Source organism: Pseudophryne corroboree, chromosome 6 (genome assembly GCF_028390025.1).
Source record: "Pseudophryne corroboree isolate aPseCor3 chromosome 6, aPseCor3.hap2, whole genome shotgun sequence".
Taxonomy (NCBI): Eukaryota; Metazoa; Chordata; class Amphibia; order Anura; family Myobatrachidae; genus Pseudophryne; species Pseudophryne corroboree.
Window position 1 is genome coordinate 445652889 of NC_086449.1, and position 17261 is coordinate 445670149.

At 46.4% G+C, this 17261-nt stretch overlaps 1 protein-coding gene across 3 annotated transcripts in view; it reads left to right on the forward strand.

Annotated features, from left to right (window-relative positions):
• The window catches only part of TBC1D22A (TBC1 domain family member 22A), a 1169061-nt gene that overhangs the window by 154573 nt on the left and 997227 nt on the right, over nucleotides 1-17261 (forward strand). For all 3 annotated transcript variants that reach the window (XM_063927120.1, XM_063927118.1, XM_063927119.1), the window contains one exon: nucleotides 12592-12735. In XM_063927120.1, coding sequence (XP_063783190.1) covers nucleotides 12592-12735 — 144 coding nt within the window. The remainder of the gene's footprint in view (nucleotides 1-12591; nucleotides 12736-17261) is intronic.

The following is a 17261-nucleotide window of genomic DNA, read 5'->3' on the forward strand; positions in this document are numbered from 1 at the left end:
CCCTTTCCCGCCAGAAGTTAGGGCGCGTTGGGAAACACCCCTTAGGGGTGGATAAGGCGCTCACACGCTTATCAAAACAAGTGGCGGTACCGTCTATAGATAGGGCCGTCCTCAAGGAGCCAGCTGACAGGAGGCTGGAAAATATCATAAAAAGTATATACACACATACTGGTGTTATACTGCGACCAGCGATCGCCTCAGCCTGGATGTGCAGAGCTGGGGTGGCTTGGTCGGATTCCCTGACTAAAAATATTGATACCCTTGACAGGGACAGTATTTTATTGACTATAGAGCATTTAAAGGATGCATTTTCTATATATGCGAGATGCACAGAGGGATATTTGCACTCTGGCATCAAGAGTAAGTGCGATGTCCATATCTGCCAGAAGATGTTTATGGACACGACAGTGGTCAGGTGATGCAGATTCCAAACGGCACAAAGGTGTATTGCCGTATAAAGGAAGAGGAGTTATTTGGGGTCGGTCCATCGGACCTGGTGGCCACGGCAACTGCTGGAAAATCCACCGTTTTTACCCTAAGTCACATCTCTGCAGAAAAAGACACCGTCTTTTCAGCCTCAGTCCTTTCGTCCCTATAAGAGTCATATCTGCCCAGGGATAGAGGAAAGGGAAGAAGACTGCAGCAGGCAGCCCATTCCCAGGAACAGAAGCGTTCCACCGCTTCTGCCAAGCTCTCAGCATGACGCTGGGACCGTACAGGACCCCTGGATCCTACATGTAGTATCCCAGGGGTACAGATTGGAATGTCGAGACGTTTCCCCTTCGCAGGCTCCTGAAGTCTGGTTTACCAAGGTCTCCCTCCGACAAGGAGGCAGTATGGGAAACAATTCACAAGCTGTATTCCCAGCAGGTGATAATCAAATTACCCCTCCTACAACAAGAAAAGGGGTATTATTCCACATTATATTGTGGTACTGAAGCCAGAAGGCTAGGTGAGACCTATTCTAAATCTAAAAAAATTTGAACACTTACAAAGGTTCAAATCAAGATGGAGTCACTCAGAGCAGTGATAACGAACCAGGAAGAAGGGGACTATATAGTGTCCCGAGACATCAGGGATGCTTACCTCCATGTCCAAAATTTGCCCTTCTCACTAAGGGTACCTCAGGTTCGTGGTACAGAACTGTCACTATCAGTTTCAGACGCTGCCGTTTGGATTGTCCACGGCACCCCGGGTCTTTACCAAGGTAATGGCCGAAATGATGATTCTTCTTCGAAGAAAAGGCGTCTTAATTATCCCTTACTTGGACGATCTCCTGATAAGGGCAAAGTCCAGGGAACAGTTGGAGGTCGGAGTAGCACTATCTCGGATACTGCTACAACAGCACGGGTGGATTCTAAATATTCCAAAATCGCAGCTGATCCCGACAACAAGTCTGCTGTGCCTAGGGATGATTCTGGACACAGTCCAGAAAAAGGTGTTTTCTCCCGGAAGAGAAAGCCAGGGAGTTATCCGAGCTAGTCAGGAACCTCCTAAAATCAGTGCATCATTGCACAAGGGTCCTGGTAAAGATGGTGACTTCCTACGAAGCAATTCCATTCGGCAGATTTCACGCAAGAATTTTTCAGTGGGATCTGCTGGACAAATGGTCCGGATCGCATCTTCAGATGCATCAGCGGATAACCCTATATCCAAGGACAAGGGTGTCTCTCCTGTGGTGGTTACAGAGTGCTCATCTTCTAGAGGGCCGCAGATTCGGCATTCAGGATTGGATGCTGGTGACCACGGAGGCCAGCCCGAGAGGCTGGGGAGCAGTCACACAAGGAAAAAATTTCCAGGGAGTGTGATCAAGTCTGGAGACTTTTCTCCACATAAATATACTGGAGCTAAGGGTAAATTTATAATACTCTAAGCTTAGCAAGACCTCTGCTTCAAGGTCAGCCGGTATTGATCCAGTGGGAAAAACATCACGGCAGTCGCCCACGTAAATAGACAGGGCGGCACAAGAAGCAGGAGGGCAATGGCAAAAACTGCAAGGACTTTTCGCTGGGCGGAAAATCATGTGATAGCACTGTCAGCAGTGTTCATTCCGGGAATGGAAACTGGGAAGCAGACTTCCTCAGCAGGCACGACCTCCACCCGGCAGAATGGAAACTTCATCGGGAAGTTTTCCACATGATTGTAAACCGTTGGGAAATACCAAAGGTGGACATGATGGCGTCCCGTCTGAACAAAAAACGGGACAGGTATTGCGCCAGGTTAAGAGACCCTCAGGCAATAGCTGTGGACGTTCTGGTAACACCATGGATGTACCAGTCGGTGTATGTGTTCCATCCTCTGCTTCTCATACCTAAGGTACTGAGACTTATAAGACGTAGAGGAGTAAGAACTATACTCATGGCTCCGGATTGGCCAAGAAGGACTTGGTACCCGGAACTTCAAGAGATGCTCACAGAGGACTTATGGCCTCTGCCGCTAAGAAGGGACTTGTTTCAGCAAGTACCATGTCTGTTCCAAGACTTACCGCAGCTGCGTTTGACGGCATGGCGGTGGAACGCCGGATCCTAAGGGAAAAAGGCATTCCGGAAGAGGTCATTCCTACCCTGGTCAAAGCCAGAAAGGAGGTGACCGCACAACATTATCACCACATGTGGCAAAAATATGTTGCGTGGTGTGAGGCCAGAAAGGCCCCACGAAGAAATTTCAACTCGGTCGATTCCTGCATTTCCTGCAAACAGGAGTGTCTATGGGCCTCAAATTGGGGTCCATTAAGGTTCAAATTTCGGCCCTGTCGATTTTCTTCCAGAAAGAAGTGGCTTCAGTTCCTGAAGTCCAGAAGTTTGTCAAGGGAGTATTGCATATACAACCCCCTTTTGTGCCTCCAGTGGCACTGTGGGATCTCAACGTAGTTCTGGGATTCCTCAAATCACATTGGTTTAAAACCAGTCAAATCTGTGGATTTGAAGCATCTCACATGAAAAGTGACCATGCTCTTGGCCCTGGCCTGGACCAGGCGAGTGTCAAATTGGTGGTTTTTTTCTCAAAAAAGCCCATATCTGGTTGTCCATTTGGACAGGGCAGAGCTGCGGATTTGTCCCCAGTTCTCTCCCTAAGGTGGTGTCAGTGTTTCACCTGAACCAGCTTATTTTGGTGCCTTGCGCCTACTAGGGACTTGGAGGACTCCAGGTTGCTAGATGTTGTCAGGGCCCTGTAAATATAGGTTCCAGGACGGCTGGAGTCAGGAAAACTGACTTGCTGTTATCCTGTATGCACCCAACAAACTGGGTGCTCTTGCTTCTAAGCAGACTATTGCTAGTTGGATGTGTAATACAATTCAGCTTGCACATTCTGTGGCAGGCCTGCCACAGCCAAAATATGTAAATGCCCATTCCACAAGGAAGGTGGGCTTATCTTGGGCGGCTGCCCGAGGGGTCTCGGCTTTACAACTTTGCCGAGCGGCTATTTAGTCAGGGGCAAACACGTTGGTAAAATCCTACAAATTTGATACCCTGGCTAAGGAGGACCTGGAGTTCTCTCATTCGGTGCTGCAGAGTCATCCGCACTCTCCCGCCCGTTTGGGAGCTTTGGTATTATCCCCATGGTCCTTTCAGGAACCCCAGCATCCACTAGGACGATAGAGAAAATAAGAATTTACTTACCGATAATTCTATTTCTCGGAGTCCGTAGTGGATGCTGGGCGCCCATCCCAAGTGCGGATTATCTGCAATACTTGTACATAGTTACAAAAATCGGGTTATTATTGTTGTGAGCCATCTTTTCAGAGGCTCCGCTGTTATCATACTGTTAACTGGGTTCAGATCACAGGTTGTACAGTGTGATTGGTGTGGCTGGTATGAGTCTTACCCGGGATTCAAAATCCTTCCTTATTGTGTACGCTCGTCCGGGCACAGTATCCTAACTGAGGCTTGGAGGAGGGTCATAGGGGGAGGAGCCAGTGCACACCACCTGATCCTAAAGCTTTACTTTTTGTGCCCTGTCTCCTGCGGAGCCGCTATTCCCCATGGTCCTTTCAGGAACCCCAGCATCCACTACGGACTCCGAGAAATAGAATTATCGGTAAGTAAATTCTTATTATTACAATTTGTTAGGAATTATATATTTATTCATATATATATATATATATATATATATATAAACAAACACCTTTATCTCCATGGGTTTTAGACTAGGAATGTTAATATCTTAAATTCCTATCTGTCTGGTTTTGTGTTGTGGTTAGCTATTGTTTCTGATCTTCCAAACAGCCTTGGCTCCTGGGCATTGTCACCCTGTTTGTCCCTTCCTTTCAGGTGAGACAATGACAATTCAGCACTCATTGTTTCAAATAGAAGCCTGGCCATCTTAGTAAACAAAGGTGTTTGCCCTCTTCATAGAATCTCAAAGCTTAGTGTAAATAAGGCCATTGTATTCTAGTCTCTGGGAGATTTAATTTATGTGTGACTGAGATTCATTCTCTTTCCCTCCACATACATAATATACAGTAAATACAATTTATATCTATATTCTACTTCTGCACATAACTATACGCAGGAACATGCAATCTTTCTCTAACTAACACCAGAATGTTTCCCTTAAAATACCCTACAGCTGGATACCAAACATCACCTTATAGCCTTAGTCTGTCCCCTCTTATCCTGCAAAGGTGAATCCCTTTGTTCTGGAATCATTTAAAACAGCTATTTCTCTGACGTCCTAGTGGATGCTGGGACTCCGTCAGGACCATGGGGAATAGCGGCTCCGCAGGAGACAGGGCACAAAATTTAAAAGTTTGACCACTAGGTGGTGTGTACTGGCTCCTCCCCCTATGACCCTCCTCCAAGCCCCATTTAGGTTTTTGTGCCCGTCCGAGCAGGGTGCAATCTAGGTGGCTCTCCTAAAGAGCTGCTTAGAAAAAGTTTGTTAGGTTTTTTATTTTCAGTGAGTCCTGCTGGCAACAGGCTCACTGCAACGAGGGACTTAGGGGAGAAGAAGTGAACTCACCTGCGTGCAGGATGGATTGGCTTCTTTGGCTACTGGACACTAGCTCCAGAGGGACGATCACAGGTACAGCCTGGATGGGTCACCGGAGCCGCGCCGCCGACCCCCTTGCAGATGCCGAATAGAGAAGAGGTCCAGAAACCGGCGGCAGAAGACGTCTCAGTCTTCATGAGGTAGCGCACAGCACTGCAGCTGTGCGCCATTGCTCTCCGCACACTTCACACCAGCGGTCACTGAGGGTGCAGGGCGCTGGGGGGGGCGCCCTGGGCAGCAATGTAATATACCTATTCTGGCTAAAATATATCACATATAGCCCCTGGGGCTATATGGATGTATTTAACCCCTGCCAGGTTCCAAAAAAACCGGGAGAAGAAGCCCGCCGAAAAGGGGGCGGGGCCTATTCTCCTCAGCACACAGCGCCATTTTCCTGCCCAGCTCCGCTGCGAGGAAGGCTCCCAGGACTCTCCCCTGCACTGCACTACAGAAACAGGGTAAAAACAGAGAGGGGGGGCACTTATTGGCGATATTTATAATATTTGAGCTGCTATAAAGGGAACACACTTATTAAGGTTGTCCCTATATATATTTATAGCGCTTGGGTGTGTGCTGGCAAACTCTCCCTCTGTCTCCCCAAAGGGCTAGTGGGGTCCTGTCTTCTATCAGAGCATTCCCTGTGTGTCTGCTGTGTGTCGGTACGTGTGTGTCGACATGTATGAGGACGATGTTGGCGTGGAGGCGGAGCAATTGCCTGTAATGGTGATGTCACCCCCTAGGGAGTCGACACCAGAATGGATGGCTTTGTTTATGGAATTACGGGATAGTGTCAGCACGCTACAAAAGTCTGTTGACGACATGAGACAGCCGGCAAACCAGTTAGTACCTGTCCAGGCGTCTCAGACACCGTCAGGGGCTGTAAAACGCCCTTTACCTCAGTCGGTCGACACAGACCCAGACACTGACACTGAATCCAGTGTCGACGGTGAAGAAACAAACGTATTTTCCAGTAGGGCCACACGTTATATGATCACGGCAATGAAGGAGGCTTTGCATATCTCTGATACTGCAAGTACCACAAAAAGGGGTATTATGTGGGGTGTGAAAAAACTACCGATAGTTTTTCCTGAATCAGAGGAACTGAATGAAGTGTGTGATGAAGCGTGGGTTACCCCAGATAGAAAACTGCTAATTTCAAAGAAGTTATTGGCATTATACCCTTTCCCGCCAGAGGTTAGGGCGCGCTGGGAAACACCTCCTAGGGTGGATAAGGCGCTCACACGCTTATCAAAGCAAGTGGCGTTACCGTCTCCTGATACGGCCGCCCTCAAGGATCCAGCTGATAGGAGGCTGGAGAATACATTAAAAAGTATATACACACATACGGGTGTTATACTGAGACCAGCAATCGCCTCAGCCTGGATGTGCAGTGCTGGCGTGGCTTGGTTGGAGTCACTGTCTGAAAATATTGATACCCTGGATAGGGACAGTATTTTACTGACTATAGAGCAGTTAAAGGATGCATTTCTTTATATGCGAGATGCACAGAGAGATATTTGCACTCTGGCATCAAGAGTAAGTGCGATGTCCATATCTGCCAGAAGAAGTTTATGGACGCGCCAGTGGTCAGGTGATGCGGATTCCAAACGACATATGGAAATATTGCCGTATAAGGGGGAGGAATTATTTGGGGTCGGTCTATCGGATCTGGTGGCCACGGCAACGGCCGGAAAATCCACCTTTTTACCCCAGGTCACCTCCCAGCAGAAAAAGCCGCAGTCCTTTCGTTCCTATAAGAACAAACGAGCAAAAGGACATTCCTATTTGCCCCGAGGCAAAGGAAAGGGTAAGAGACTGCAACAAGCAGCTCCTTCCCAGGAGCAGAAGCCCTCCCCGGCTTCTACAAAGGCGTCAGCATGACGCTGGGACCTTACAAGCAGACTCAGGGGCGGTGGGGGGTCGCCTCAAACATTTCAGCGCACAGTGGGCTCACTCGCAGGTGGAACCCTGGATCCTGCAGGTAGTATCTCAGGGTTACAGGTTGGAATTCGAGAAGTCCCCTCCTCGCCGTTTCCTAAAGTCTGCTTTGCCAACGTCTCCCTCCGACAGGGCGACGGTATTGGAGGCCATTCACAAGCTGTATTCTCAGCAGGTGATAGTCAAGGTACCCCTCCTACAACAGGGACATGGGTATTACTCCACGCTATTTGTGGTACCGAAGCCGGACGGCTCGGTAAGACCGATTCTAAATCTAAAATCTCTGAACCTGTACATACAAAAATTCAAGTTCAAGATGGAGTCACTCAGAGCAGTGATAGCGAATCTGGAAGAAGGGGATTTTATGGTGTCCTTGGACATCAAGGATGCTTACCTTCATGTTCCAATTTGTCCTTCACACCAAGGGTACCTCAGGTTCGTGGTCCAAAACTGTCATTATCAGTTTCAGACGCTGCCGTTTGGATTGTCCACGGCACCCCGGGTCTTTACCAAGGTAATGGCCGAAATGATGATCCTTCTTCGAAGAGAAGGCGTCTTAATTATCCCTTACTTGGACGATCTCCTGATAAGGGCAAGATCCAGAGAACAGCTGGAGGTCGGAGTAGCACTTACCCAAGTAGTGCTCCAACAACACGGGTGGATTCTGAATTTTCCAAAATCCCAACTGATCCCGACGACACGTCTGTTGTTCCTAGGGATGATTCTGGACACTGTTCAGAAAAAGGTATTTCTTCCGGAGGAGAAAGCCAGGGAGTTATCCGATCTAGTCAGGAACCTCCTAAAACCAGGAAAAGTATCTGTGCATCAATGCACAAGAGTCCTGGGAAAAATGGTAGCTTCTTACGAAGCGATTCCATTCGGCAGATTCCATGCACGAACTTTTCAGTGGGATCTGCTGGACAAATGGTCCGGATCGCATCTGCAGATGCATCAGCGGATAAAATTGTCCACAAGTACAAGAGTGTCTCTGCTATGGTGGTTGCAGAGTGCTCATCTGTTAGAGGGCCGCAGATTCGGCATACAGAACTGGGTCCTAGTGACCACGGATGCCAGCCTGAGAGTCTGGGGAGCGGTCACACAGGGAAGAAACTTCCAGGGCGTGTGGTCAAGCCTGGAGACGTCTCTTCACATAAATATACTGGAGCTAAGAGCAATCTACAATGCTATAAGCCTGGCAAAACCTCTGCTTCAGGGTCAGCCGGTGTTGATTCAGTCGGACAACATCACGGCAGTCGCCCACGTAAACAGCAGAAGTCTTCCACATGATTGTGGTCCATTGGGAAAGACCAATGGTGGACATGATGGCGTCCCGCCTCAACAAAAAACTGGACAGGTATTGCGCCAGGTCAAGAGACCCTCAGGCAATAGCTGTAGACGCTCTGGTAACACCATGGGTGTACCAGTCAGTGTATGTGTTTCCTCCTCTGCCTCTCATACCAAAAGTACTGAGAATTATACGGCAAAGGGGAGTAAGAACGATACTCGTGGCTCCGGATTGGCCAAGAAGAACTTGGTACCCGGAACTTCAGGAGATGCTCACGGAAGATCCGTGGCCTCTACCTCTAAGACGGGACCTGCTTCAGCAGGGACCGTGTCTATTCCAAGACTTACCGCGGCTGCGTTTGACGGCATGGCGGTTGAACGCCGAATCCTAAGGGAAAAAGGCATTCCGGAAGAGGTCATCCCTACCCTGGTAAAAGCCAGGAAGGAGGTGACTGCACAACATTATCACCGCATTTGGAGAAAATATGTTGCGTGGTGTGAGGCCAGGAAGGCCCCGACGGAGGAATTTCAATTGGGTCGATTCCTACATTTCCTGCAAACAGGATTGTCTATGGGCCTCAAATTAGGGTCCATTAAGGTTCAAATTTCGGCCCTGTCGATTTTCTTCCAGAGAGAATTGGCTTCAGTTCCTGAAGTCCAGACTTTTGTAAAAGGAGTACTACATATACAGCCCCCGGTTGTGCCCCCAGTGGCACCGTGGGATCTTAATGTAGTTTTGGATTTCTCAAATCCCATTGGTTTGAGCCACTCAAATCGGTGGATTTGAAATATCTTACATGGAAAGTAACCATGCTACTGGCCCTGGCTTCAGCCAGGAGAGTGTCAGAATTGGCGGCTTTATCGTATAAAAGCCCATATCTGATTTTCCATTCGGACAGGGCAGAACTGCGGACGCGTCCTCACTTTCTGCCTAAGGTGGTTTCAGCGTTTCACCTGAACCAGCCTATTGTGGTGCCTGCGGCTACTAGCGATTTGGAGGATTCCAAGTTGCTGGACGTTGTCAGAGCATTGAAAATATATATTTCAAGGACGGCTGGAGTCAGAAAATCTGACTCGCTGTTTATACTGTATGCACCCAACAAGCTGGGTGCTCCTGCTTCTAAGCAGACGATTGCTCGTTGGATTTGTAGCACAATTCAACTTGCACATTCTGTGGCAGGCCTGCCACAGCCTAAATCTGTCAAGGCCCATTCCACAAGGAAGGTGGGCTCATCTTGGGCGGCTGCCCGAGGGGTCTCGGCATTACAACTCTGCCGAGCAGCTACGTGGTCAGGGGAGAACACGTTTGTAAAATTCTACAAATTTGATACCCTGGCTAAGGAGGACCTGGAGTTCTCTCATTCGGTGCTGCAGAGTCATCCGCACTCTCCCGCCCGTTTGGGAGCTTTGGTATAATCCCCATGGTCCTGACGGAGTCCCAGCATCCACTAGGACGTCAGAGAAAATAAGATTTTACTTACCGATAAATCTATTTCTCGTAGTCCGTAGTGGATGCTGGGCGCCCATCCCAAGTGCGGATTGTCTGCAATACTTGTACATAGTTATTGTTACAAAAAAATCGGGTTGTTATTGTTGTGAGCCGTCTGTTCAGAGGCTCCTACGTTTGTCATACTGTTAACTGGGTTCAGATCACAAGTTGTACGGTGTGATTGGTGTGGCTGGTATGAGTCTTACCCGGGATTCAAAATCCTTCCTTATTGTGTACGCTCGTCCGGGCACAGTATCCTAACTGAGGCTTGGAGGAGGGTCATAGGGGGAGGAGCCAGTACACACCACCTAGTGGTCAAACTTTTAAATTTTGTGCCCTGTCTCCTGCGGAGCCGCTATTCCCCATGGTCCTGATTGAGTCCCAGCATCCACTACGGACTACGAGAAATAGATTTATCGGTAAGTAAAATCTTATTTTCTTTCTGATGTGGTGCAGGGGGCTATGTGTACAATGTGCACTATTTGGGTTAAATATGTAATGTTCTAATAACCCTCTATGCGTTCACAAACTCTAACGTAAATGCGCATACCACGCGCTAAGGCGCATTGCCGTGGGGAGCTATTTTACGCAAATTGCGGATATGCGCCCTCACGGGGCGGAATAAGTGCACGCGCAGCGGGCATGTGTGTGGGGTTAGTATATGGGGTATGCATTACAATATTTTTCGACTTTGACAATATCTAAACCACAAATATAAAAGAGAATTTCTCCTTTTTACTTAGCAGTAAAAACTTTTTCAGTATGCATACATAAAAACACCCCTTTAGTAAATTAATTTATCATACGCTGTAATACAATATATACTGAATGTGAATGAATTGTCAGTTCAGGTTCAATAAGAAAAGAAAATTTGAGGACTGCAGACTTATCCAAATGTTGAATGTGTCTGTGGAACTACAAGTCCCATAATAATGTGGTAATCATAATCATGAGCTCAATGCAGTTTACATAGGATCCATTGTGGATGGTTTGAATCAGTAGTTCGGCTGTGTGTAGTTGATCACCCGAGTGAGATGTGGTATTTGGGGTTAGAACTGTGGCACCGCTCTCCACTCCAGATTTGGGTAAGTATACTGCCGCTGCGGTAAGTGATGAAACGAACTGTGGGTTCCACTCTTCATGGCCACTATATCTGCGGCATCAATCCTCTTCTACCGCTGTGACTGCGGCATCATAGATTAGAGGGAAAGATACTTTTAGGACAGAAGAAACATCATAGAGCATGATTGTGAAATTTATTAAATATACATAAAGATCTCTGTTTCTCAATTCAAAGAATAAAAAAAGAACAATAAACGAACAAAAAAGAAAACCTTTTTTTCTATGCCAAAAGTGTGGAGGTCATGGGTCCGAATATAATTCTGTTGATCAGTAGGCGCACATCCGCTTACCGATCGTTGGCCCAATGTGTCGTGCCTGACGTCACAACTGGACAGACATTTACATGTGCCCACCCAGTTGTGCTGTCAGTCACCAGCGGCCTCTGCAGCAAGTGTACGGGCCATCGAATGACAGCCGTACAAACTCCGCGATGCGTTGATATATCGGCCATCTGCTGTGCTACAGTGCCGATGTGATATGTCTGTGGATGACATAATTCACAGACGCATCAGGGGTACACACCCGCCGACATTCCCATGCTGTTCAGTTGAATGGCCGATATATTTGCCAGTGTTCACCCGTCATAATTCTGTTAAACTCTTGGATTGTCTGTACGAGGTTGAAAAACCTTTTACTTGATTTGGCTAATGCCGTTCATGCTCTCCCATAGTTTATGAATGATCTGCCTGATGGGTGACACAACTATATTTACTTCCCTTATTTCCGAATACAGAGCTGTATAAAGGTTAAATTGTTGTGCCCAGATACTACCATTGTTGTGTGATTCTTCTGAGGTTGGAAACTTATGGGCAGAATTTTTGGTAACTTTCTTGAAGCGATCAAGCTCTGCTGTGGCTAAACGTATTCAGATTGTTTTCCAGATCTCCACTAATTGTAGACACATGCCATTTATCTCATGTTTAAAAATACTGATGCTAATTGTTTAGAAACTAGAGCTGTAGTTGTATTCACTAAGCCCTCTGTCCCACGCTCATTGTATATTCCCCAAATTTGTCACCCATCTATCTGCTCCTACTCTTTAGAATGTAAAGCAGGGCCTTCTTCCCTCCATGTGATTTTCCTTCTCTTACTTAAACTATCTTCTACTCCATACTCCCGTTGACGGCGCCAAATCCTTCGTTTTTCTGCCACAGTGATACTTATTTCAGTGTTGTCTTCTGATGCAGCTATACTAATATACCATGTAGGCCTCTTCCCTCATGTGCTCATCCTTTGTCTTACTTTAATAATCTTCAACTGTACCACATCCAGCAGTCTTCTGCCACCTGATACTTATTCCAGTGTCATCTGCTGATGTAGCTATGTTTAATTACCCTGTACTTGTCCTATATTGTCATCAACTGTAAGTTGCTGTTTTCTTGTTTGATTATTTGTTTATGTACTCTGTAATTGGGCGCTGCAGAACCCTTGTGGCGCCATATAAATAAAGGATAATAATAATAATGTACTTGTCCTATATTGTCTTGAACTGTAAGTCACTGTTTTTTTGTTTTGCTTTTTTGTTTATGTACCCTGTAATTGGGCACTGCCAATCCCTTGTGGTGCCATATAAATAAACGTTAATAATAATAATATGTAAGACGATAAGTGGATGACTTCTTCATGTTTGTTAGAGTGTATATATATATAGTTTTGTGAGTTGGTCAAAAAGATGTAATTCATTTGCCGTGTGTACAAGATAGGTAAGCAATTGTGACTTCATTATCCACATTCAATTAACGTTGATTTACATACTTCTCCTTCAGGTGAGAAGCATTCTCTGCAGAGACAGCATTCAGTACCTCAACAGGCAGAACAAGGTCTCTTGAACACTGCTGGCTTGTCAGAAAGAGAAGCGTTTCGGCTAGAAAAATTTAAACAGCTTCTTGCAGGCCCAAACACTGACCTTGGTAAGTCCCTTATGTATTATTACTGCTAATAGATTGTCTTGTATGTTACTATGGTTTGCGAACAGTTGCCAAAAAAAAAAGGTACAGCATTTTTCTAAAATGCATCCAACAGTTGCACATTCCTTTAAAGCATTTTTCGCATTCAATCCGTAATAATTTAAATAATAATGGATAGGAATTAATGCACAGGTTTTACTTTGAAGAACATGTTCTTCCAGCTTGAAAAAAATCATTGTACATGCTCCTGAACCCTGTAAAAACAAACAAAATAACAGTTTTATTACTTCATGATTAAATGCTTACTGATGTTTTAAGGGAAATTAAAATATGTCCGTTTGAACAAGTGCTTTAGGTCTCTTATCCGTTTATCACACGTTAATTGTATGTCTGAAGTAATAAAATGTTATCATGTCTGCTTACAAAGTTAATGCTAAATAAAAGATGCTGTTAAATCTGTTTTTTTCTTTGTAGCCTGAGGGACGTAAATAACTCCTATTTAAAATGTAACAGCAATGTATTTGAAATAAAGATAAATGAGAATGATGTTATTGAAGGGAGATTGAATCACCACATGTATGACTTTGCCTGCAAGAGTTGCATGATTCAGAGGTGGCAGGGTGAATCAATTAGGACATTTGAACCTCTACACAAGTTATCTGGCAGGTTTGAGCAAAAGCAGTAGTAGTCTGTAGTGTACATACTGTAAAGAAACACTGCATACACTAGTGATTATGCACCCACAGCTGCGTGACCTCCATCCACATGGATTCATTTGAAAAGAGTCATATGCTGATCAGCCATACCTCCTGCCTAACGTTGTGGAGGTACCTATTGTTGCAACAAAACAGCTCTGATCCATAGAGGCATGGACTGCACTGAAGGAGGTGTGCTATCTGGCACTAAGTCCTGTAAGTTGTAAGGTGGGGCCTCCATGGCTCAGCCTTATTTATTCTAGCACATCCCATAGATGCTTGATGAGAATGAGACAACCCCCTGATCTCTTTACCAAACCATTCCTGAACATTTTTTGCAGTGTGTCAGGGACATACTATCCTGCAGAAAGAGGCCACTGCCATCAGAAAATACTGTTGCCACAAAGGTTTGTACTTGGCCTGCAACAGTGTTTAAGTAGGGTGGTACCTGTCAAAGTAACATCTACATGAATGCCAGGACCCAAGTTTTCCCAGCTCAATATTGCCCGGAGCTGCCTCCGTCTGTTTACCTAATTCCCATAGTGCATCCTGGTGTTATCTCTTCCCCAGGTAAATGATAAACACACACTCAGCCATCCACATAATGTAAAAGAACACTTGCTCCATGGTCCAGTTTTGACACTGGTGCCTACTGTAGTCACTTTCAGCAGTGGAGAAGGGTCAGCATGGGCACTCTGACCAGTATGCAGCTACACAGCCCCATACGCAGCAAGCGGATAACGCACTGTGTGCTCTGACACCTTTCTATCATAGCCAGCATTCACTTTTTCAGCAGTTTGTGCTACAGTAGCTCTTCTGTGGGATCAGACGGGATACCCTTTGCTCCCCATGTGCATCATTGAGCCTTGGGGCGCCCAAGACCCTGTTGCCGGTTCATCGGTTTTCCTTCTTTGAACTAATTATGGTCGGCATTAGCCACTGAATACTGAGAATACCCCACAAGACCTGCCATTTTGGAGATGCTTTGACCTAGTTGTCTAGCCATCACAAATTGGCCTTTTGTCCAAGTCATTCAGATCCTTATGCTTTCTCATTTTTCCTTCTGCCAACACATTAACTTCAAGAACTGCCTGTTCACTTGCTGCTTGATATGTCTCACCCCTTGACAAGTGTCATTGTAATGAGATAACGTTATTTATTTCACTTGTTAGTGGTTTTAATGTTATGGCTGATTGGTGTGTGTGTGGCTGAAAGTGATAATTTTAAAATAGAAAAAAAACTGTATTTCTCTTACGTCCTAGACGATACTGGGTGTCCATTTAGTACTATGGGGTATAGACGGGTCCACTAGGAGCCATGGGCACTTTAAGAATTTGATAATGTGGGCTTGCTCCACCCTCTATGTCCCTCCTACCAGACTCAGTTTAGAAAATGTGCCCGGAGGAGCCGGTCACGCTGAAGGAAGCTCCTAAAGAGTTTTTTGCATTTATTTTCTATGTTTGTTATTTTCAGGCAGGGTTGGTTGGCATCAGCTTGCCTGCTTCGTGGGACTCAGGGGGGGAATGGCCCAACCTCTTGAAGGGTTAATGGTCCTGTTCCGTGCTGACAGGACACTGAGCTCCTGAGGAAACTATTCGCAAGCCCCACCACGGCGAGCGTACATTCCTGCGGCATGCCACCACCCCTAACAGAGCCAGAAGAATATAGAGTGGTGAGTACTGAGCCAGCGTCCCGGTTAGCGGGGCGCCGGTCATTTTGGCAGCACGAGGGTATGGAGACGCACGGCTTCTAAATGGGGCGGAATGCGTCTCCAGACACAGTACACAACTGCGTCTCAGTACACTGTACACAGTACCCAAACTGGCAAACACAGCCTTAAAACGGTTCTGCTCCATTTTAAGCACACAAATTACCTTAGCCAGTATCAAAAAAGCAGGAAGACTGCACGCCATTGAAAGGGCAGGGCTTCACTATAAGAGGATACAGCAGCTCACCAGCGACATTTTCCCTCTGCAGTGGACACAGACGCTGACTGACAGGGACAGCTCCTCCGGTGTGACTCCAAATTACCTCAGTGGTACCACGGGGTCATAGCAGGGGGGGAGCGACTATTAGTGTATTAAGTCCCCTATCACGGTACTAAGCTTGGCATTAGCGGTAAGGGCGCGGTGGGGGCTTGGTCCAAACAACTCTGTGTCTCCTTGAAGGGCTCTTTGTGGGTTACTTGTGCTTAACCTTTTCCTGTGTGTGTGTGCTGTCACATTACATTATGTCACATTACATTATATACATTATTTCTTGTACAGCGGAGTGTTTCTCTTCACCAGGGGGCTCACTACTGGGTACTCAGGGTTCACAGAATAGTGGGGCTGAACCGGAGTGGTTTAATAATCTTAAAGGATTGATCTCCACTCTTTCTACAAAATTGTCCCGCAATGAGATAGAAACGCAATACTTAAAACAGACTGTGGATGAATTTATAAACAAGAGACTCAGTCCCCAAAACAGTGTATCAATCCCTTCCCATTTGTCCGCAAAGCGATCTCTGGCCCATATCCTGCAATCTGACTCTGACGCTGATCGGTCAGACTTGGAGGAGGGGGGGATGCGGGTCTGTCACAGGGAATAGAGGCTCTTATAGAGGCTGTCAGAGATGTTCTGCATATGTTCTGCATATTCCTGATAAGTTGTCAGAGGAGTGTGAGGAATCTTAATTTAATGTAAAAATGAAGTCCTCAGTCACTTTTTCTGTGTCAAAGGAATTGAATACCCTGTTTTGAAGAACAATGGGTTAATCCTGATAAGAAATATCAGATCCCTAAAAGGTTACTCTCATCTTTTCCCTTTCCTCTGGAGGGTAGAAAAAATGGGAAAATCCACCGATAGTGGACGCATCAGTCTCTAGGCTGTCACGAAAAATAGTATTGCCTGTACCTGGTGCAGCCTCCCTAAAAGATACGGCTGATCGTAAAATTGAGACTACACTCAAATCATTGTACACAGTTGCTGGGGTGGCCCAAAGACCCACTATTGAATGTGCGTGGATCACAAAAGCCATTGCAAAATGGTCAGGTAACCTAATTGATTGGTTAGATTCCTTATCTAGAGAGGATGTAGTTTTACCCCTGCAGCATATTCAGGACTCTGCGAACTTTATGGTGGAAGCCATAAAAGAGATAGGCTTGCTTAACGCACACACCACTGCTATGGCAGTGTCGGCATGCAGGGGCTTGTGGCTACGGCAGTGGACTGCTGACGCGGACTCCAGGGAAGGCATGGAAGGCCTACCATTCACAGGAGAGGCCTTGTTTGGAGACGAACTAGACAAATTAATCTCCACAGCCACTGCGGGTAAGTCTACGTATCTTCCTTCTGCAGTCCCCCCACCAAGAAGACGTATTCAGCTTCTAAGTTACAGTCCTTTCGGACGGCCAAGTTCAAGGGCAAATCTAGAGGTGCTTCTACGTCCTCCAGCAGCGCAAGAGGTAGACCACGCAAACCAGCAACTGCAGGTGCTCAGGAACAGAGCTCAGGCTCTGTTTCCTTAAAACTTCAGCATGATGGTGGACCACAATTCCTGGAAGGCTGTCAGGTGGGAGCCCGACTACAATTCTTCAGTCAAATCTGGTTACGTTCGTGCCAGGATCCCTGGGTCATAAATATTATTTCCCAGGGCTACAGACTGGAGTTCCAAAAGCTCCCACCTCACAGATTCTTCAAATCAGGCTTACCAGTTTCACAAGAGGCAAGTGTCACTTTACAGCATGCCATCCAAAAACTGGTACAGACTTAGGTCATTGTTCCAGTTCCACCTCATCTGCTCAACAAGGGGTACTACTCCAACTTGTTTGTAGTACCGAAACCGGATGGTAA